Source organism: Trichomycterus rosablanca, chromosome 22, assembly GCF_030014385.1.
Source record: "Trichomycterus rosablanca isolate fTriRos1 chromosome 22, fTriRos1.hap1, whole genome shotgun sequence".
In the NCBI taxonomy this organism is placed as follows: Eukaryota; Metazoa; Chordata; class Actinopteri; order Siluriformes; family Trichomycteridae; genus Trichomycterus; species Trichomycterus rosablanca.
Genome location: NC_086009.1, coordinates 9,273,149 through 9,295,058, shown reverse-complemented (window position 1 = coordinate 9,295,058; position 21,910 = coordinate 9,273,149). Strand labels below are relative to the sequence as shown.

Here is a 21,910-nt window from a genome sequence, read left to right as displayed (position 1 = left end):
ATTCCGGCACAATCCACACATTTTAGAAGTGGATGGCAGGAAGTATGAGCTTACTTTACGTTATCCGTGGCAAGTGTCACCGCACCTGAACAAGGTAGGTTTAGTTCTCTTGATTTTTGACGACTTGGGGTGTGTTCGAAAACCTAGTGTGCTCTCTACATAAACAGCATTTTACGTCATCCTACGCACGCTCCCGAGAAGTAGGCTGTTCGAAATCCTAGATGCCTTTAAATACTCACTAGTATACAATGCTGCCTTAGCAGTGAAGGCAATCCCAGCATGCTCAGAGTTATTTTCAAACATAAATAAATTATTATTAATTTTTAATTTGTATACACTTGCATAAGTGTCATTTATTTGCAAATTAACCGTTTTTTGTACACGGAGGGAGATGTTAGTTGTCATGCTGGCACGTTGTGCCACTTCATCCCAGTGGTTTGAATGGCATGAGGCTAACTGTGTTAGCTTAGTTAGCGAAAACTGATGGAATTGCGGTCTAAGTAGCACGTTCGAATAACCGGCCTTATAAGTGGATGACTTATTAGAATCCTCTCTACTTAGGCAGCTGCCTATGTAGGCAGTAAGACAGCAAGGCAGCTCACTAGGTTTTTGAACACACCCTTGGTAACCCCAGATTGTGCAAACCTCCATCTGTGATCCCTGGAGAGTATTTTTGTCTCTAACCATCTGCCTTATTGTTGAATCAACATCGTATTAATGAACTTATTGCATAACAGCAACAGACTTTTTTTGGATTTTTTTATTATTTCATATTTTACAGTGAAATTTCATAAATGACCAATTAAGACTTCCTAAACACATATAAATGTGCACATGCTTCAGTTATTTTATTCCATACATGTTCCTGGGGTGTAATAATTGGGGCACATGGGTTTGTTTGTAAATATGATCAGCCATAAAATTAAAACCACCTCCTTGTTTTTACACTTTCCATTTTATCAGCTCCACTTACCATATAGAAGCACTTTGTAGTTCTACAATTACTGACTGTAGTCCATCTGTTTCTCTGCATGCTTTGTTAGCCCCCTTTAATGCTGGACCTTTACAGAGTAGGTATTATTTGGGTGGTGGATCATTCTCAGCACTGCAGTGACACTGACATGGTGGTGGTGTGTTAGTGTGTGTTGTGCTGGTTTTAGTGAATAAGACACAGCAATGCTGATGAAGTTTTTAAACACCTCACTGTCCCTGCTGGAATGAGAATAGTCCACCAACCAAAAACATCCAGCCAACAGAGCCCCATGGGCAGCGTCCTGTGACCACTAATGAAGGTCTAGAAGATGACCAACTCAAACAGCAGAAATAGATGAGCGATCGTCTCTGACTTTACGTCTACAAGGTGGACCAACTAGGTAGGAGTGTTTAATAGAGTGGACAGTGAGTGGACACTGTATTTAAAAACTCCGGAAGCACTGCTGTGTCTGATCCACTCATACCAGCACAACACAGACTAACACACCACCACCATGTCAGTGTCACTGCAGTTCTGAGAATGATACCTGCTCTGTGGTGGTCCTGTGGTGGTCCTGATAATTGAAGAACAGCATGAAAGGCGGCTAACTAAGCTTCTATATGGTAAGTGGAGCTGATAAAATGGACAGTAAGTATAGAAACAAGGAGGTGGTTTTAACAGTCTTACACATGTTGATGCTTACTATTTCCTCCAGGTCATCCTTGATGTATCTGTGACGATAGACTGCAATCACCTGCCCCAGGGAATAGAAACTATAAAAACGCTTGCTGAGACATTTCCAGAGCTTCGTGTTCACTGCATCAAGCCGCAGATGCACTGCTCATTACGTGGGCCGTTCCCAGAGATTCATGCTGCGATATCTCATCTGATGGAATCCCTTGAAGACTTTAATGCTACAGGGCAGGAAAGCTGTGGTTTACACAGTAAGAAAGATGGTTTTAAACACCAGTTTAAAGCCAGTCCTTCAGACCAACCTCATGGGCTTTATGTTAGTCAAATAAATTCAGCGTATCCCGAAGCTCAGAACTATGAAAATATGCATCCAGTGGATCCAGTTCTACAAGGGAACAGTGCAAATCTACACCAGGCTCACCCTGATGAAAGAATAAAAGACTGGAGAGATGTAAATAATGAGGAGGCTCTTTCTCTGATCATGGACGCTGATATATTTGCATATCTTAGCAGCAAAAGTAAAGAATACAGGCGTATATTGCAAGACTATGGCGTATGTGTTGTAGATGTGACTTCTGAGGGAGTCACCACATTGTATTTGCAGTCTAAGTCGAAAAGCAAAACAGGGTCAAAGGAGGAGAATCACATAAACCAGGCCCGCAAGGAGCTGAGTCAGCTTTACCAGCAGCTGGAAAGTAATTTGAGAAGAGCGCAGATTCCAAGGAGTGTTCTCGGTCTGCACGGAGGACACACTGAGGCATTTAAAGACTTGCAGTTATTGTTGCCGAAAGTTGTACTCAGCTTAGATCAATCCTATGTCTACTTAGTAGGTGAGATGAGTGAAGTATCTCAGGCCAAACAGATCCTCCTGCTTGGTTCATTAGATAAGCAGGAAAAAGACCTAACAGCAAGGGAAGAAACTTCAGTTTCATCTAACCCATCTAACTCCCCAACGTCTGAGCCAGAGGGAGCAAGGGCGGATATTTTATCCAGTGTGATGTCCCCTAAATTAAGCAATTCTGTTACTGGACAAAAAAGAAGGGCTTGTGAGGAATATAAATTGGCAGCTCGATTTAAGAACTTTGAAATGGGCATACAAGTAGTTCGTCCCAGAGAAAGAGGAAGAGCCAGAGAGTGCCAAGATTTAAACTCAACTATGGCATCTACGTTTAGACCAAGCCCACCTTCAAGGTCCTGTCTAGGCACTGAAGGTTTGGCTAATTGCGACCAGACCAGTCAAATGAGTTCTCGCACAGGTGCAGGGGCAAATCAAAGAGAGGATATCTTGTTTCGGAAGATGGATCCTCTGTGTTTTACGGGTACATTGAAAACCAGCGGTAGCAGAGCAAACTCTACATTACCACCCTGTACATCTTCAGATACCCCATCAGATCTTGACAGACACATCAAGAGTTTAGTATCTACAGCAGAATCTTCAACTACCTCTACATCTTCATTAAAAAGGGTTAATAGTTTCTCTGGACTGCCTTCACCAAAGCAGGCGAATGAAGAAAATGGAATCAGTGAGAGTGTGAGGTCAGGTTCCTATAGAAGGACAAGATCAAGTAGCCTTAGTAGGGTTAAGACTGTATCAAGAGAACTCATTGTACCTGCTGTTATGTGGAACTACATGAAAGTGGCTTATCACTCTGATATAAGTGCATTGATTTCCGATCTAAAAGTGTCAGAAAGCCAGACAGACAAGAATAAAGTTGTGGTTGGTTTAAAGGGAACAGATTCTTCCACGGTTGAAGAACGTCAGCATCAACTTCAAGAGCTAGTTGACAGAGTTGCTTCAGACTTTTGTGTTAAGCAGCTAAAGCTGGCAGATCTTGGTGTGGCTAAATATGACGAGGTGTTAGAGGCATTCTGCTCTCATATACGCTCACGTTTCCGCAAAGTCTTAATAAAAAGTCTAACAGACACTCTTGTCTTGAGTGGGCCTAAATCGCTTTGTTCGCAGGCCATTAAAATGTTGAAAGAAGTGTTTCATAGTGAAGTATCAAATTCTGGACCTGTGGTCAATATCACTCAGGAAAGTATAGATCAGGGTCGAGCTAAGACACCTAGCCACACTTCAGTTCAAAGGAATAGTCAGATTACACCAAATCTAACCAGTAAGAATACTCAGGATAATATGGCTGGTCAATTTAAAGCCTTCCAGTCGGAGCACTGGAGACCAAGTTCTATGCAGCCACACAAACCAGTTGTTAAGGAGAAGCTTAAAAAGGATGGGCTTGAACATTTGAAAACAAGCAAGTCTAGCACTCTGGAAAGCAAATCATCTAGGGTAAACGAAGGAATTTTGTTTGACCGACAAAGGCCTTCAACACCTACAACACAGAAAACCATAAGTGCAGCCTCAGTGACTGGAAAACAGACCAACTGTCCAGTCCATACCCAGCCAGAGACCTGTGTCTGTGGAAAGAGTAGTCCACGTGTGGTGCAGACAAGTTGTGGTGTGTTCCTGTGCCCTCAGTGTCTCCCAATTCATGCTCAATGCATGACATGCTCTGAAGTGAAGGCAGTCAAGGAGTCATTACCGGAGATGCCAGTGCATTCACATAGAGTGGAGCAGAAGATTGAGAAGGTTACAGGGAAAGAAGCTTCCAAGGGACAAAAAAGGGAACAAGGGATTCACGGCACTATGACGATCGTGGAGTTGTCGCTGACATTACCAGGCCATGATCGATACCCAACAGTCAAGATCACCTACCGCATACCTGATGGCATTCAAGGGGTAAGTGTTTCTTCATAGTAGTCAATATTACTTTTTGGGAAATAATCTAACCACCAGAAAGTATGGACAGTATGTTATAAGATAATAGATTTATGTCGCTAAGGTGGCGCAGCGGTAAAAACACACACTAGAACACCAGACCTGGGATCTCGAAAGCATTGTATCGAGTCAGCCACATGGACAACGATTGGCCTGTTGTTCATATAGGGGTGGGGATATTAAGCCGGATAGGGACTCTCTCATAACTGATGCAACTACGACCTCTGCTGGCTGATTGATGGCGCCTGCACAGAGACGAGGAAAGAGTGCGCTGATCAGGGTGTGTCTCTTCGTACACAGTGCTGATCCGCATATGCACTTGGTGAGAAGATGCATGCGGCTGCTGCCCAAGTGTCGGAGGGGGCGTGGGTTAGCTTCGTTCTCCTCAATCAGAGCCGGAGAAACATGACGCAATTGGACGCACTAAAGTCGGGAGAAAAAGAGGGAGAAAATGCGTAAACAAAAAAAAAAAAAAACTTTTTTAACATTGTAATACAAAATTTTATTATTTAAGTTTGAATTATATATATATATATATATATATATATATATATATATATATATATATATATATATATATTTATATATATTATATATATATACAGTGTATCACAAAAGTGAGTACACCCCTCACATTTCTGCAAATATTTTATTATATCTTTTCATGGGACAACACTATAGAAATAAAACTTGGATATAACTTAGAGTAGTCAGTGTACAACTTGTATAGCAGTGTAGATTTACTGTCTTCTGAAAATAACTCAACACACAGCCATTAATGTCTAAATGGCTGGCAACATAAGTGAGTACACCCCACAGTGAACATGTCCAAATTGTGCCCAAAGTGTCAATATTTTGTGTGACCACCATTATTATCCAGCACTGCCTTAACCCTCCTGGGCATGGAATTCACCAGAGCTGCACAGGTTGCTACTGGAATCCTCTTCCACTCCTCCATGATGACATCACGGAGCTGGTGGATGTTAGACACCTTGAACTCCTCCACTTTCCACTTGAGGATGCGCCACAGGTGCTCAATTGGGTTTAGTCCATCACCTTTACCTTCAGCTTCCTCAGCAAGGCAGTTGTCATCTTGGAGGTTGTGTTTGGGGTCGTTATCCTGTTGGAAAACTGCCATGAGGCCCAGTTTTCGAAGGGAGGGGATCATGCTCTGTTTCAGAATGTCACAGTACATGTTGGAATTCATGTTTCCCTCAATGAACTGCAGCTCCCCAGTGCCAGCAACACTCATGCAGCCCAAGACCATGATGCTACCACCACCATGCTTGACTGTAGGCAAGATACAGTTGTCTTGGTACTTCTCACCAGGGCGCCGCCACACATGCTGGACACCATCTGAGCCAAACAAGTTTATCTTGGTCTCGTCAGACCACAGGGCATTCCAGTAATCCATGTTCTTGGACTGCTTGTCTTCAGCAAACTGTTTGCGGGCTTTCTTGTGCGTCAGCTTCCTTCTGGGATGACGACCATGCAGACCGAGTTGATGCAGTGTGCGGCGTATGGTCTGAGCACTGACAGGCTGACCTCCCACGTCTTCAACCTCTGCAGCAATGCTGGCAGCACTCATGTGTCTATTTTTTAAAGCCAACCTCTGGATATGACGCCGAACACGTGGACTCAACTTCTTTGGTCGACCCTGGCGAAGCCTGTTCCGAGTGGAACCTGTCCTGGAAAACCGCTGTATGACCTTGGCCACCATGCTGTAGCTCAGTTTCAGGGTGTTAGCAATCTTCTTATAGCCCAGGCCATCTTTGTGGAGAGCAACAATTCTATTTCTCACATCCTCGGAGAGTTCTTTGCCATGAGGTGCCTTGCTGAATATCCAGTGGCCAGTATGAGAGAATTGTACCCAAAACACCAAATTTAACAGCCCTGCTCCCCATTTACACCTGGGACCTTGACACATGACACCAGGGAGGGACAACGACACATTTGGGCACAATTTGGACATGTTCACTGTGGGGTGTACTCACTTATGTTGCCAGCTATTTAGACATTAATGGCTGTGTGTTGAGTTATTTTCAGAAGACAGTAAATCTACACTGCTATACAAGCTGTACACTGACTACTCTAAGTTATATCCAAGTTTCATGTCTATAGTGTTGTCCCATGAAAAGATATAATGAAATATTTGCAGAAATGTGAGGGGTGTACTCACTTTTGTGATACACTGTATATATATATATATATATATATATATATATATACGTATATAAAAAATTTTTAGGCTTCTTTAATAGCTATCATTACATAGCTATTAAAACAACATTGGTTGCCACATCCTTCATGTTGCCACATCCTAACATGTTCATGTTATAGAAATAATGTACATTGCGATACTTTGGTCCCATAAAGAAAAGGAACATCCAGACTGTTACCAGTGTAAAGCAAGGCTTTGACATAGCATAGGCGTGTATTAATGCCCTTTAATGCTAAAACAAATATTTATCAGCATCACCCATGTTTTTTTTTAAATGTGTTATAAAACATAGCTGTATAATTAGAGAGTTCTACTGAGTGCTAGATTGGCCTGCCTGAAGGCCCTGTACACTGATCAGCCATAACATTAAAACCACCTCCTTGTTTCTACACTCACTGTCCATTTTATCAGCTCCACTTACCATACAGAAGCACTTTGTAGTTCTACAATTACTAACTGTAGTCCATCTGTTTCTCTACATGCTTTGTTAGCCCCCTTTTATGCTGTTCTTCAATGGTCAGGACCCCCACAGGACCACTACAGAGTAGGTATTATTCTAGGTGATGGATCATTCTCAGCACTGCAGTGACACTGACATGGTGGTGGTGTGTTAGTGTGTGTTGTGCTGGTATGAGTGGATCAGACACAGCAGCGCTGCTGGAGTTTTTAAATACCGTGTCCACTCACTGTACACTCTATTAGACACTCCTACCTAGTTGGTCCACCTTGTAGATGTAAAGTCAGAGACGATCGCTCATCTATTGCTGCTGTTTGAGTTGGTCATCTTCTAGACATTCATCAGTGGTCACAGGGCGCTGCCCACGGGGCGCTGTTGGCTGGATATATTTTTGGTTGGTATACTATTCTCAGTCCAGCAGTGACAGTGAGGTGTTTAAAAACTCCAGCAGTGCTGCTGTGTCTGATCCACTCATACCAGCACAACACACACTAACACACCACCACCATGTCAGTGTCACTGCAGTACTGAGAATGACCCACTACCCAAATAATACCTACTCTGTAGTGGTCCTGTGGGGGTCCTGACCATTGAAGAACAGCATGAAAGGGGGCTAACAAAGCATGCAGGTAAACAGATGGACTACAGTCAGTAATTGTAGAACTACAAAGTGCTTCTATATGGTAAGTGAAGCCGGGAGGTGGTTTTGTTGTTATGGCTGATCGGTGTATGGTTGTGCAGCTAAGGAGTTGTATAACAGAATATATTATTATGTACCTACATTGTGACTTGTTTTTCTTACAGGAAGAACATCCTAACCCCGGGTCACCATTCCAAGGAGGTGTATTTGAGGCCTATTTGCCGCTAAACTCAAAAGGGCGGGCCTTACTGCAATGCCTGGACAAAGCATTTAAGCAGGGGTTAATATTTACAGTTTGCTCAGGGACCAAGACGGGAAGTACAGCAAAAATAGCCTGGAACAGAATCCCCCATAAGACCAATATTTCAGGAGGCAAAAGTGGGTAAGTTTCAGTTCAAAGCAGTTCACATTTGAAATTTATGATTACAGAAAAGGGTGGATGTCGGATTTATGAAGTAACATAGAGGTGATGGGAATTTACTGGGTTTAAGCAAGGCCAGGGCAGGATGCCAGTTCATCTCAGGGTATCACCTCCACTATAACCTTTCACTCACACTTAAGGTCAAGTGGGAGTAAACTGCAATACCTGAAGTAGACTCATCAGAGCGATCAGAGGCAAGGAACTAATTCAGGTTCGTAGGACCTTAATACTGTGCAACAGGTTAAGTTAGGTCAAGACAAAAAGTTAGGTGGCACGGTGGCTTGGTGGGTAGCACCTCATTTTCACTGAGGGCCACATCTGCATTATGGTGGCCCTCAATGGGCCGACTGTAACGTATCCTGCTGTGATTACAGTCTGCCTTTTAAGTCTTGGACAATTTGTTGTTTTTTTGGGAGCTAAATTCTGTATTTGGTGTCAAAATGCCAAATTTATATGGTAAAATTATAATGTACATACAGTATATCTACATTTATATTGTACTCCTTTATCACAGACACGGCCTCATAACACAATCTTGAAGCACAAACTTGTATTCACTTTATTATCCATCTTTCATTAAATTCTTCTGCTTTAATTTTCTCTTCTTGTACACAGACATCCCAAGTTGCAAAAACTTATTTCAGGGAGGTACCCCCGGACCCAGACCTCGACCCCCCAAGCCCCCCCCCTCAAAAAAAAAAGCTGAAATGGATATGGGTGATAACAGAACTTTTAGGAGCTGATTTATGTTCCCTACATAGTGCACTAGATTGTATATTAGAAAAGAATTTATGTTCCTTACTTAGTGCACTAGATAGTGTACTAGATAATAGACTTATGTTTCTTACATAATGCTTTAGGTAGCGTATTAGTTAACAGATTTAGGTTCCTTACATAGTGCACTAAATTGTATATCAGATAACGGATTTATGTTCCCTACATAGTGCACTAGATAGTATTTTAGATATGAATTTATGTTCCCTTCGTAGTGCACTAGATTGTATATCAGATCACGGATTTATGTTCCCTACATAGTGCACTAGATAGTGTATTAGATAACGCATTCATGTTCACTACACAGTGCACTAGAAAGTATACAGTGTATCACAAAAGTGAGTACACCACTCACATTTCTGCAAATATTTTATTATATCTTTTCATGGGACAACACTATAGAAATAAAACTTGGATATAACTTAGAGTAGTCAGTGTACAACTTGTATAGCAGTGTAGATTTACTGTCTTCTGAAAATAACTCAACACACAGCCATTAATGTCTAAATGGCTGGCAACATAAGTGAGTACACCCCACAGTGAACATGTCCAAATTGTGCCCAAAGTGTCAATATTTTCTGTGACCACCATTATTATCCAGCACTGCCTTAACCCTCCTGGGCATGGAATTCACCAGAGCTGCACAGGTTGCTACTGGAATCCTCTTCCACTCCTCCATGATGACATCACGGAGCTGGTGGATGTTAGACACCTTGAACTCCTTCACCTTCCACTTGAGGATGCGCCACAGGTGCTCAATTGGGTTTAGTCCATCACCTTTAGCTTCAGCTTCCTCAGCAAGGCAGTTGTCATCTTGGAGGTTGTGTTTGGGGTCGTTATCCTGTTGGAAAACTGCCATGAGGCCCAGTTTTCGAAGGGAGGGGATCATGCTCTGTTTCAGAATGTCACAGTACATGTTGGAATTCATGTTTCCCTCAATGAACTGCAGCTCCCCAGTGCCAGCAACACTCATGCAGCCCAAGATCATGATGCTACCACCACCATGCTTGACTGTAGGCAAGATACAGTTGTCTTGGTACTTCTCACCAGGGCGCCGCCACACATGCTGGACACAATCTGAGCCAAACAAGTTTATCTTGGTCTCGTCAGACCACAGGGCATTCCAGTAATCCATGTTCTTGGACCGCTTGTCTTCAGCAAACTGTTTGCGGGCTTTCTTGTGCGTCAGCTTCCTTCTGGGATGACGACCATGCAGACCGAGTTGATGCAGTGTGCGGCGTATGGTCTGAGCACTGACAGGCTGACCTCCCACGTCTTCAACCTCTGCAGCAATGCTGGCAGCACTCATGTGTCTATTTTTTAAAGCCAACCTCTGGATATGACGCCGAACACGTGGACTCAACTTCTTTGGTCGACCCTGGCGAAGCCTGTTCCGAGTGGAACCTGTCCTGGAAAACCGCTGTATGACCTTGGCCACCATGCTGTAGCTCAGTTTCAGGGTGTTAGCAATCTTCTTATAGCCCAGGCCATCTTTGTGGAGAGCACCAATTCTATTTCTCACATCCTCAGAGAGTTCTTTGCCATGAGGTGCCATGTTGAATATCCAGTGGCCAGTATGAGAGAATTGTACCCAAAACACCAAATTTAACAGCCCTGCTCCCCATTTACACCTGGGACCTTGACACATGACACCAGGGAGGGACAACGACACATTTGGGCACAATTTGGACATGTTCACTGTGGGGTGTACTCACTTATGTTGCCAGATATTTAGACATTAATGGCTGTGTGTTGAGTTATTTTCAGAAGACAGTAAATCTACACTGCTATACAAGCTGTACACTGACTACTCTAAGTTATATCCAAGTTTCATGTCTATAGTGTTGTCCCATGAAAAGATATAATGAAATATTTGCAGAAATGTGAGGGGTGTACTCACTTTTGTGATACACTGAAACTAGATGATGATTTGTGTTCCTTACATAGTGCACTAGATAGTGTGTTACATAATTAATTATGTTCCCTACATAGTGCACTAAATTGTATATCAGATAACGGATTTATGTTCCCTACATAGTGCACTAGACAGTATATTAGACAATTGATTTATGTTCCCTACACAGTACGCTAGATTGTATATCAGATAACGGATTTAATACGTGATCTTGGAATAAAGTCTCATTCTAGATTCCGGGAGATTTTATCTGACTTGCGGGCATCAGGGAGTGTATATGTATATGCGGGAGAGTCCCGGAACTTCCGGGAGACTTGGGATGTCTGTCTACATTTTGGGATTATTTGTAAATATTTCTCAACATCACTTGTTGGAAAACCGCCTCAGTTAAAGGCTGCTGCGGAAATGCTGCCATCTAGTGGCAGGATGCGGTCACTTTGCTGGCCTTGAGTTTGACACACGTGCCTTCCAGCAAGAAGGTCCAGGGTTCGATTTCCAGGTCGAGCAGTCCGGGTCCTTTCTGTGTGGAGTTTGCATGTTCTCCTCATGTCTGAGTGGGTTTTATCCGGGTGCTACAGTGTCCAAAGACATGCAGTCAGGTTAATTGGAGCAACTGGAATTTCCCTAGGTGTGTGTGAGCATGCTCTGTGAAGGACGGGCAACCTGTCCAGGGTGGTTCCTGCATTTCACCCAGGGAATTGTACCCACTGCAACCCTAAATAGGGTAAAGCAGGGGTAAAACGGACAATGAAAGAATGAATGAAAACACAAAACACTTGTACCTTGTATCTTTTCTTGTGTGTATGGTTTCATAACCCATTCATTCAATATGTATACACTGATCAGCCATAACATCAAAACCACCTACTTGTTTCTTACCATATAGAAGCACTTTGTAGTTCTACAATTACTGACTGTAGTCCATCTGTTTCTCTACATACTTTTTTAGCCTGCTTTCACCCTGTTCTTCAATAGTCAGGACTCTCCCAGGACCACTACAGAGCAGGTATTATTTAGGTGGTGGATCATTCTGAGCACTGCACTGACACGGTGGTGGTGTGTTAGTGTGTGTTGGAGTTTTTAAATACCGTGTCCACTCACTGTCCACTCTATTAGACACTCCTACCTAGTCTGTCCACCTTGTAGATGTAAAGTCAGAGACGATCGCTCATCTATCGCTGCTGTTCGAGTTGGTCATCTTCTAGACCTTCATCAGTGGTCACAGGAAGCTGCCCACGGGGCGCTGTTGGCTGGATGTTTTTGGTTGGTGGACTATTGTCAGTCTAGCAGTGACAGTGAGGTGTTTAAAAACTCCAGCAGCGCTGCTGTGTCTTATCCACTCAAACCAGCACAACACACAGTCCATGTGTTTCTCTGCATGCTTTTTACCCTGCTTTCACCCTGTTCTTCATGGTCAGGACCCCCACAGGACCACCACAGAGCAGGTATTATTTAGGTGGTGGATCATTCTCAGCACTGCAGTGACAATGACATGGTGGTGGTGTGTTAGTGCATGTTGTGCTGGTATGAGCGGATTAGACACAGCAGCACTGATGGGGGTTTTAAATACTGTGTCCAGTCACTGTCCACTCTATTAGACATTGGTGGACTATTCTCAGTCCAGCAGTGACAGTGAGGTGTTTGAAAACTCTGTGTCTGATCCACTTATACTAACACAACACACACTAACACACCAGCACCATGTCAGTGTCACTGCAGTACTAAGAAACATCCACCACCTAAATAATACCTGCTCTGTAGTGGTCTTGGGAGAGTCCCAACCACTGAAGAACAGCATGAAAGGGGGCTAACAAAGCATGCATGGACTACAGTCAGTAATTGTTGAACTACAAAGTGCTTCTATATGGTAAGTGGAGCTGATAAAATGGACAGTGAGTGTAGAAACAAGGAGGTGGTTTTAATGTTATGGCTGATCAGTGTAGTTTAATGTATAAGACATTATCTGCAGGGATTGACCACTGTTAAAAATCCTTTTATAATTGTGTGTGTATGTTTGTGCATTCAGGAATGGATATCCAGACTCTACATATCTTAATGACTTGTCTGACGCGCTGAAAGCTTGTGGGATCGAAGCAGTTTGAATCAAACAGTGAAATGATGGTACTTTTTACAATAACAGAAGCCTTATTTGTATTTTATTTTAATCTAAAAAGCACCTTTTGCTTATTGTAAATGTATATATTATTAGTATCAATAGTATTATTGTATTTTTTGTAATCAGGATTTTTATTAGCAGCTTATTGCACTTTAATTTCTTAATTTCTTAATCTGAAGTGTTTATTTGTTACAAATAAAAGCATTTTTGCATTGTATTGTATCTGTGATGCTGTAATTCCTTAATGTTTTATACAACCCCAAATCAGAAAAAGTTGAGACAGTATGGAAAATGCAAAGAAAATATAATAAAAACACAGTTTCTTACATTTACTTTGACTTTTATTTAATTGCAGACAGTTTGAAGCAGAGATATTTCATGTTTTATCTGCTCAACTTCATTTCATTTGTTAATAAACATTCATTCCTGCATTTCAGGCCTGCAACACATTCCAAAAAAAGTTGGGACGGGGGCAATTTAGGGCTAGTAATGAGGTGAAAAAACTAAATAATGATGCAATTTTAAACAGGTGATGTCAACAGGTGATTGTAATCATGGTTTGGTACAAAAGCAGCATCCAGGAAAGGCTGAATCTTTGATGAGCAAAGATGATCAGAGGATCTCCAGTTTGTCCACAAATGTGTGAGAAAATGATTAAAATGTTTAAAAACAATGTACCTCAAAGAAAGATTGGAAGGGATTTGCATATTTCTCCCTCTACAGTGCATAATATCATTAATCGATTCAAGGAATCAGGAGGAATTTCAGTGTGTAAAGGCCAAGGGTGCAAGCTTAAGCTGAAAGCCTGTGATCTTCGCTCCCTCAGATGGCACTGCATCAAGAACCGCCACTCAACAATAGCTGATATAACCACATGGGTGAGGGATTACTTTGGCAAACCTTTGTCAAGCACTACAATACAGAGTTACATGCACAAATACCACTTAAAACTTTACTGTGCAAAAAAGAAGCCTTATGTTAACCATGTCCAGAAGCGTTGTCGACTTCTCTGGGCTTGGAGGCATCTAGGATGGACCATTACACAGTGGAAACGTATATTGTGGTCAGATGAATCAGCATTCCAGGCCTTTCTTGAAAAGAATAGACGCCGTGTGCTCCGGACCAAAGACAAAAAGGACCATCCAGACTGTTATCAGGAACAAGTCCAAAAGCCAGGGTCTGTCATGGTATGGAGCTGTGTCAGTGCCATTGGTAAAGGTCATTTACACTTCTGTGATGGCAGCATTAATGCAGAAACGTACATTGAGATCTTAGAGAACATATGCTGCCTTCAAGGGACGTCCATGCATTTTTCAACAAGACAATGCAAAACCACATGCTGCACACATTACAAAGGCATGGCTTACCGTACCGTAGAAGAAGGTACGGGTACTGGACTGGCCTGTCTGCAGTCCTGACCTGTCCCCAATAGAGAATGTGTGGAGAATTTTGAAACAAAAAATGCGACAACGAAGACCCACAGACTTGCCAGCTCCTGTTCTGGTCTCTTCCTCTGGAACCGTCATGCCAGGCTTGGTCCAGTCCGGTTTTCTGCTTGTGTGGGATATCAGCATACTTTGTATATTTTTTTTAAGGGAACTCAGTGGTGTGGCACTAGTTTCGACTGTCACGATGGAAACATATTGAACCACACTGGGTTTTAGAGCTTCCTATCTGACAACCAGTTTTTGGTTCTTAGCTATTTACTTTCTACTTTAAGGGATGCAGATGTTTTTGTTATTTTATCCATCATATTCATTTGCTCCTACCCTCTTTTTGTTAGCGGCCTTGGTCAAGCATCCTGCAAATGTGATCATTTTAGGTTCTTGCAGGTGTGTGGCTTCACCTCATGCTTCTGTAACAAGGCGTCACTCGTCCCATCGCTCATACTGAAACAGCAAACAGCAAACCTTCATTACCTGTTGCCACAAAGTTATATAATTGGTTTTATTTACATGTTGGCATTAGGTGTGACTGTAACACCCAAACTCAGTAATTAGTAGGGGTGTTGATGTACTTACGGCTATATAGTTCAAACATTGGAGTGGTCACATGTGCTGACAAAGCAGTGTGCCCAAAAAGGATCTTGCTGTGATAAAGCAGCCAGTCATTGGCATACAATGGCCAAGCATGGATGCATTCATGGACAGATTTAAGGTGGACCTGTGACAGGTTGGCATATAAATGGAAGACATAGCAGCTGACACAGGAGCTCTACAAGTGTCAACAAGCCTTAATATGTAGACGATGGTGTGGTGTGTAATAAGATTATGGACGTTAATAAGGTCAGGTATGGGGAGAGAGGAGAGACACAATGCTACGACTCTTTCTTTGAATTCCAGATGTTTAAGAAACTAAATTCATGTGAACAAGCAAACGTGTAAACAAATTTCTGCGACTTGTGCATTTCCATTGAAAAACAATGACCTGATGTGTTAAGGGCAACAACTTTGCTATTGTTTATAAATGAAAAGTCTGCACATTTTTCACACACCACTTCCTTGTTTCTACACTCACTGTCCATTTTATCAGCTCCACTTACCATATAGAACTTTGTAGTTCTACAATTACTGACTGTAGTCCTTTTGTTTCTCTACATACTTTTAGCCTGCTTTCACCCTGTTTTTCGATGGTCAGGACTAGGGCTGGGTATTGCCACTAATTTCCTGGATCGATTCGATTCCGATTCACAAGGTCCCGATTCGATTCGATCTTCGATTTTCGATTCTCGATTCGATTTTCGATTCAACACATTTAGGCATATTTGAGTTACATTAACAGGTTTTGTTTCAATATGTACAGATGTTCACAGAACAAATGTGATAATTGTACAAAGAACATTTATTATTAAAAAATATTTGTTTTTACATAAATAATTTATCCAAAACAAAAAACAGTAACATTATTTTTTTAATTATTATTATTTTATATGTCTGACACGCTACAACAGTGTACATGTAATGTAAACATACACCTGGCTGTTGCACAGCTTATGCCAAGTTCACACTACACGACTTTCTGATTTGCCGGTCTGGGTCGCTGTACAGTTCACACTGCACGAGTGATCGGTGATAGAGGGTTTCACACTACACCATCTATCACCAGGAAGAATCTCAGATGAGTCTGTCTGCTCTCCCAAACTACTGTAACCGAGTGTCTTAGTAATGCACTGGATTAATAAAGGAACAAATACACGGCACATAACAGATCGTCGGGAGCATAAAACTTTATTCACCTTCTCTGTTATGGTACAGAACAGACGCGCTAGAGTCAGCCCAACAGCAGCAACCTGGCAGTGGAGGGGCTTGAACCAGCAACCTTCTAATTACTAGTCCAGTATCTTAAGCACTAGACTACTGCCCACTCTTTATTAAAAGCAGTAAATTGTGCAGTTTTGATAAGCTGTTAATAGGGCCAGTGATAGCTCAGTGGTTAAGGTACTGGACTAGTAAACAGAAGGTTGCCGGTTCAAGCCCCGCCACCACCAAGTTGCCACTGTTGGGTCCCTGACCAAGACCCTTAACCCTCAATTGCTCATTGTGTAAGTCGCTTTGGATAAAAGCGTCTGCTAAATGCTGAAAATGTTAATGTTTAGATGTTACAATCACAAAATTAGAAGTAAGCGTAAAAAAACGTCAACATTATTTCACTATTTAAACAAAGAAATAAATAAAATAAAAATAAAAACAAATGAGAACAAAATGTGCAGGTTTTTATACTATTTTGTTTTTAGTCTAATTTCAGTCCGTTGTTATTGTTGGATATTCTTATTAAAATCACAAAGCTGGTCCTGACTGCTTCAGTTCTGGATGTGTTAAACTTTATAAAAGTTTCAGGTGTGATGCTCCGCATCATTCATGCTCTTGTATTTCTGTTTTGTACCGCGATTTAAAGCCTAAATTGGGATCCTTAACCAGCGTTACACCTGACTTAATAAATACTTCAGAAGTTCATGTCTTGTTAAAAACTTCACGGTTAGTCACATTCAGTTCTGTTCTGTTACGGTGAAGCTCCACACACTCGCGCACACATGCGCATACGTGAATCAAAACTTCCGGATATTTAAAGACACAGCGCTCCCGTCAAAATCAATCCTGTTATATTGCATGTGTGATGTACCTTTATTTACGTCTAATTTGTATTTGCCACGAACCTCATGCGGGCCGGTTGGGGATGTCTCGCGGGCCGGATGTGGCCCGCGGGCCGTACAATGCCCAGATCTCCGTGTACACCGTAAAAAGGGGCGTATTTAAAAGATCGATCTCACGTTTATATGAATCGATATCGGATAATTCAAATAAAGATCGATTCGAATCGAAAAATCGATTTTATAAACCCACCCCTAGTCAGGACCCCCACAGGACCACCACAGAGCAGGTATTATTTAGGTGGTGGATCATTCTCAGCACTGCAGTGACACTGACATGGTGGTGGTGTGTTAGTGTGTGTTGTGCTGGTATGAGCGGATCAGACACAGCAGCGCTGCTGGAGTTTTTAAATACTGTGTCCACTCACTGTCCACTCTATTAGACACTCCTACCTAGTTGGTCCACCTTGAAGATGTGAAGTCGGAGACGAGCACTCATCTATTGCTGCTGTTTGAGTTGGTCATCTTCTAAACCAGGGGTGTCAAACTCATTATGTTTTTCTTGGAGGCTGAATTCTGCATTTATATTGTTCTACTTTACCACAGACACAGCCTCATAACACAAAAGACGCACCGGTTTCTCTTCCTGAAGCACAAACTTGTTTTCACTTTCATTAAATTTCCTCCTCATGCTTAATTTTCTTACTTATCTTCTTGTACATTTTAGGATCATGTGTAAATATGTGTAACATCATCTACTGGTGGGCTGTGTCACTTTGCAGGTCACAAAATCAGCATGCATTTTGAAAGATGCAGTTTATTTAGGATTTTACAGTGTATTTTTAAGACAATCATTCTGCCCTCACTAATAGTTTATCCCCCTTGCTCAGCTAGACAGACAGACACAGACAGACAGACAGCTCTCTTCAGAATACAGTCGGTTTTATTTGCTTCCCAGCTGTGTGATACACTGTGTGTAAAAATACAAACAATAAAAACAATAAAGAACTTAATACAGTAAAGGCACACAGCTGTAGTCAAGTGTTACATCTGGTACAATATGAGATTTAACCAAACGTAAAATAACGAGTTAAAATTGTGTGTAAAGATACTAATTGCTATAGTAACGTAACAACAGTATTTAATTACAGTAAATTTGTAACTAAAACGCTGTGATATACTCACTAAACATTTACTAACAACTGAGAATATAAACGCCACTACTTACAGACAATGCTTGGGTATTATATTGCAATATAATTATTTGTATTTATTTATTATTGTTTACATTACTGACTACGCTACCCCGCGTTCTCTTTGCCGTAAAAGTCACATGGCTTCTTAGCGAAGGTTAAAGTTAGTTGCCATGACTACGATGTCACGTTGTCTCTTAAAGGCGCAGGAGCGCATTAAATTATAAGCGCGTCTCTGTAACGACTCGAACCATCACAACAATCATAAAGTCGTTTAAGCTCTCGCGGGCGGATCAAATGACGCGGCGGGCCGGATCTGGCCCGCGGGCCGTGAGTTTGACACCCCTGTTCTAGACCTTCATCAGTGGTCACAGGATGTTCCCCACAGGGTGCTGTTGGCTGGTTATTTTTGGTTGGTGGACTATTCTCAGTCCAGCACTGACGGTGAGGTATTTAAAAACTCCAGCAGCGCTGCTGTGTCTGATCCACTCATACCAGCACAACACACTAACACACCACCACCATGTCAGTGTCACTGCAGTGCTGAGAATGATACCTACTTTGTAGTGGTCCTGTGGGGGTCCTGACCATTGAAGAACAGCATGAAAGGGGGCTAACAAAGCATGCAGAGAAATAGATGGACTACAGTCAGTAATTGTAGAACTGCAAAGTGCTTCTATATGGTAAGTGAAGCTGATAAAATGGACAGTGAGTGTAAAAACAAGGAGGTTGTTTTAATGTTATGGCTGATCAGTGTATGTATCTGTTCATATAAGGTTCCATTTAATGTTTAGTTAGGCACCCAGTGAGAGATTAACACTGATTTTACAGACATTAGTGTGCAGAATGCAGGTACATGTTATTATTTAAGCACTGTGTTTGTTGGGTGGTGTTTTTTCCCCCCAAAACACAGAACTGTCACCATTATTCCTGGTTTATAGTTGAATTTCGTCCTTTTCACTTCAGTGACAAGTAGTATTATAATCTGTTATAACCAGAGTGTGAATTATACAGTGATACAGCATTTGGGAAAGTAAGGGGGGTCAACTTTATATAAATTTTGCTTCTTTATGGGGGACACAAGTAATAATGAAGAAAATTAGACACCCCAACCCCCCACCCGGACATTTGTTTTTACCTCTTTCTGGGGGGTCCTAGTATAAATTGGGAAAGTCAGACCCTTTAACCCCCCTCAAACATGTGTTTTTACCTGTTTTTGTGGGGCCCAAGTGTTAATTATGAGGGTCAATTCCACCAAACATTTGTTTATCACTTTTTTTTTAAAGGGGGTGGGGGGTATTAATGAGGAGAATCAGAACCTCCAGTCCCCCGAACATTTGATTTTACCTCTTTTTTGGGGGGTCAAAGTATTAAAGAGGAGAATCATTTGTTTTACCACTGTTTGTGGTCAGACCCTGCAAATGCCCCCGAAACATCTATTTTTATTTCTTGTTGTGGGGTCCAAGTATTAATTGGGAGGGTCAGACCCTTCAACCCAACATTTGTTTTTACTTCTTTTTGGGGTGTCCAATTATTAATTAGGAGGGTCAGAGCCTTTAGTCCCCCCAAACATTTGTTTTTAGCACTTTTTGTGGGGTTTAAGTATTAGTAAGGAGGGTCAGACCCTTCAATCCACCGAAACATCTATTTTTACTTCTTTTTGTGGGGTCTAAGTATTAATTAGGAGTTTCAGACCCCTCAATCTTTCCAAACATTTGTTTTTACCTTTGTTTGTAGGGTCCAAGTATTAAATAGGAGTTTCTGAACCCCCAATCCCCCCAAAACTCTTTTTGGGGTGTCCAAGTAACAATTAGGAGACACTTCATTCTCCCTTGAACATTTGTTTTTACCTCTTTTTGTGGGGTCCAAGTATTAATTGGGAAAGTCAGACCCTTTAACCCCCCCCAAACATTTGTTTTATCACTTGTTGTGGGGTGTCCAAGTATTAATTAGGAGGGTCAGAGCCTTTAGTTCCCCCGAACATTTGTTTTTACCTCTTTTTGTGGGGTCCAAGTATTTACTAGGACAGTCAGACTCCCCAATTGCCCCCAAACATGTGTTTTTACCTCTTTTTGTGGAGTCTTAATAAGGAGGTCAGACCCCCCCCCCTTCCCAAATCCCCCACAAACATTTGTTTTTAATTTTTTTTGTGGCATCCAGGTATTAATTAGGAGTTTCTAAGTCAGACCCTTCAATCCCCCCCAAACATTTTTTGTATTTCTTTTTGTGGGGTCCAGGTATTAATGAGTAGAATCAGACCCCCAATCATCCCAAACATTTGTTTTTACCTCTTTTTGTAGGGTCCAAGTATTAATTGGGAGGGTCAGACCCTTCACACCCCCGCCCCCAACATTTGTTTTTAACTAATTTTGTGAGGTCCAAATATTAATTAGGAGTTTCAGACCCCTCAATCGTTCCAAACATTTGTTTTTACCTTTTTTTGTAGGGTCCAAGTATTAATTAGGAGTTTCAGACCCCTCAATTGTTCCAAACATTTGTTTTTACCTTTTTTTGTAGGGTCCAAGTATTAATTAGGAGTTTCTGACCCCCCAATCCCCCAAACCTCTTTTTGGGGGTGTCCAAGTATAAATTGGGAGGGTCAGACCCTTCATTCCCCCCCAAACATTTGTTTATACCACTTTTTGGGGTGTCCAAGTACTAATTAGGAGGGTCAGAGTCTTTAGTTCCCCCAGCGCATTTGGTTTTACCACTTTTGTTGGGATTTATTTATTCAAAAGAAGGGTCAAAGCCTTTAGTCCCCCCAAACATTTGTTTTTACCTCTTTTTGTGGGGTCCAAGTATTAATTAGGAGTTTCAGAACCCCCAATCCCCCCGAACCTCTTTTTGGGGTGTACAAGTATTAATTGGGAAAGTCAGACCCTTCATTCCTCCCAAACATTTGTTTTTACCTCTTTTTTGGGTGTCCAAGTATTAATTAGGAGGGTCAGAGCCTTTAGTTCCCCCAACCATTTGTTTTTACCACTTTTTGTGTGGTCCAAGTATTTACTAGGACAGTCAGACACCCCCAATTTTCCCAAACATTTGTTTTTTTTTTACCTCTTTTTGTAGAGTCCAAGTATTAATTGGGAAAGTCAGACCCTTCAGTCCCCCCCAGACATTTGTTTTTATCACTTTTTGTAGGGTCCAAGTATTAATTAGGAGTTTCAGACCCCTCAATCTTCCCAAACATTTGTTTTTACCTCTTTTTGTGGGGTCTGAGTATTAATTAGGAGTTTCAAATCCCCCAAACCGTTTTTGGGGGGTGTCCAAGTATTAATTAGGAGGGTCAGAGCCTTTAGTCCCCCCAAACATTTGTTTTTACTTTCTCAGACCCCACAAATGCCCCCTGAACATGTGTTTTTACCCTTTTTGTGGGGTCTAAGTTTTAATTAGAGGGGTCAGACCCCCAAACATGAATGTTTTCCTCTTTTTGTAGGGTCAGAGTATTAATTAGGAGTTTCAAATCCCCCGTTCCCCCCGAACCTCTTTTGGGGGTGTCAGAGTATTCATTGAGAAAGTCAGACCCTTTAATCCCCCCAAACATGTGTTATACACTGATCTTATATATACACCGATCAGCCATAACATTAAAACCACCTCCTTGTTTCTACTCACTTTTATCAGCTCCACTTACCATATAG

At 41.8% G+C, this 21,910-nt stretch overlaps 1 protein-coding gene across 1 annotated transcript; it reads left to right on the top strand.

The window, feature by feature from the left end:
* Positions 1-2,332: 2,332 nt before the first annotated feature.
* si:busm1-163l24.3 (E3 ubiquitin-protein ligase DTX3L) lies at positions 2,333-13,176 on the top strand. Its single transcript, XM_063018976.1, has 3 exons — positions 2,333-4,406; positions 7,928-8,145; positions 12,900-13,176. The coding sequence occupies exons 1-3, from the start codon at positions 2,502-2,504 to the stop codon at positions 12,973-12,975; spliced, it is 2,199 nt and encodes a 732-aa protein (XP_062875046.1). The 5' UTR covers positions 2,333-2,501; the 3' UTR covers positions 12,976-13,176.
* The last annotated feature ends 8,734 nt before the right edge of the window (positions 13,177-21,910 follow it).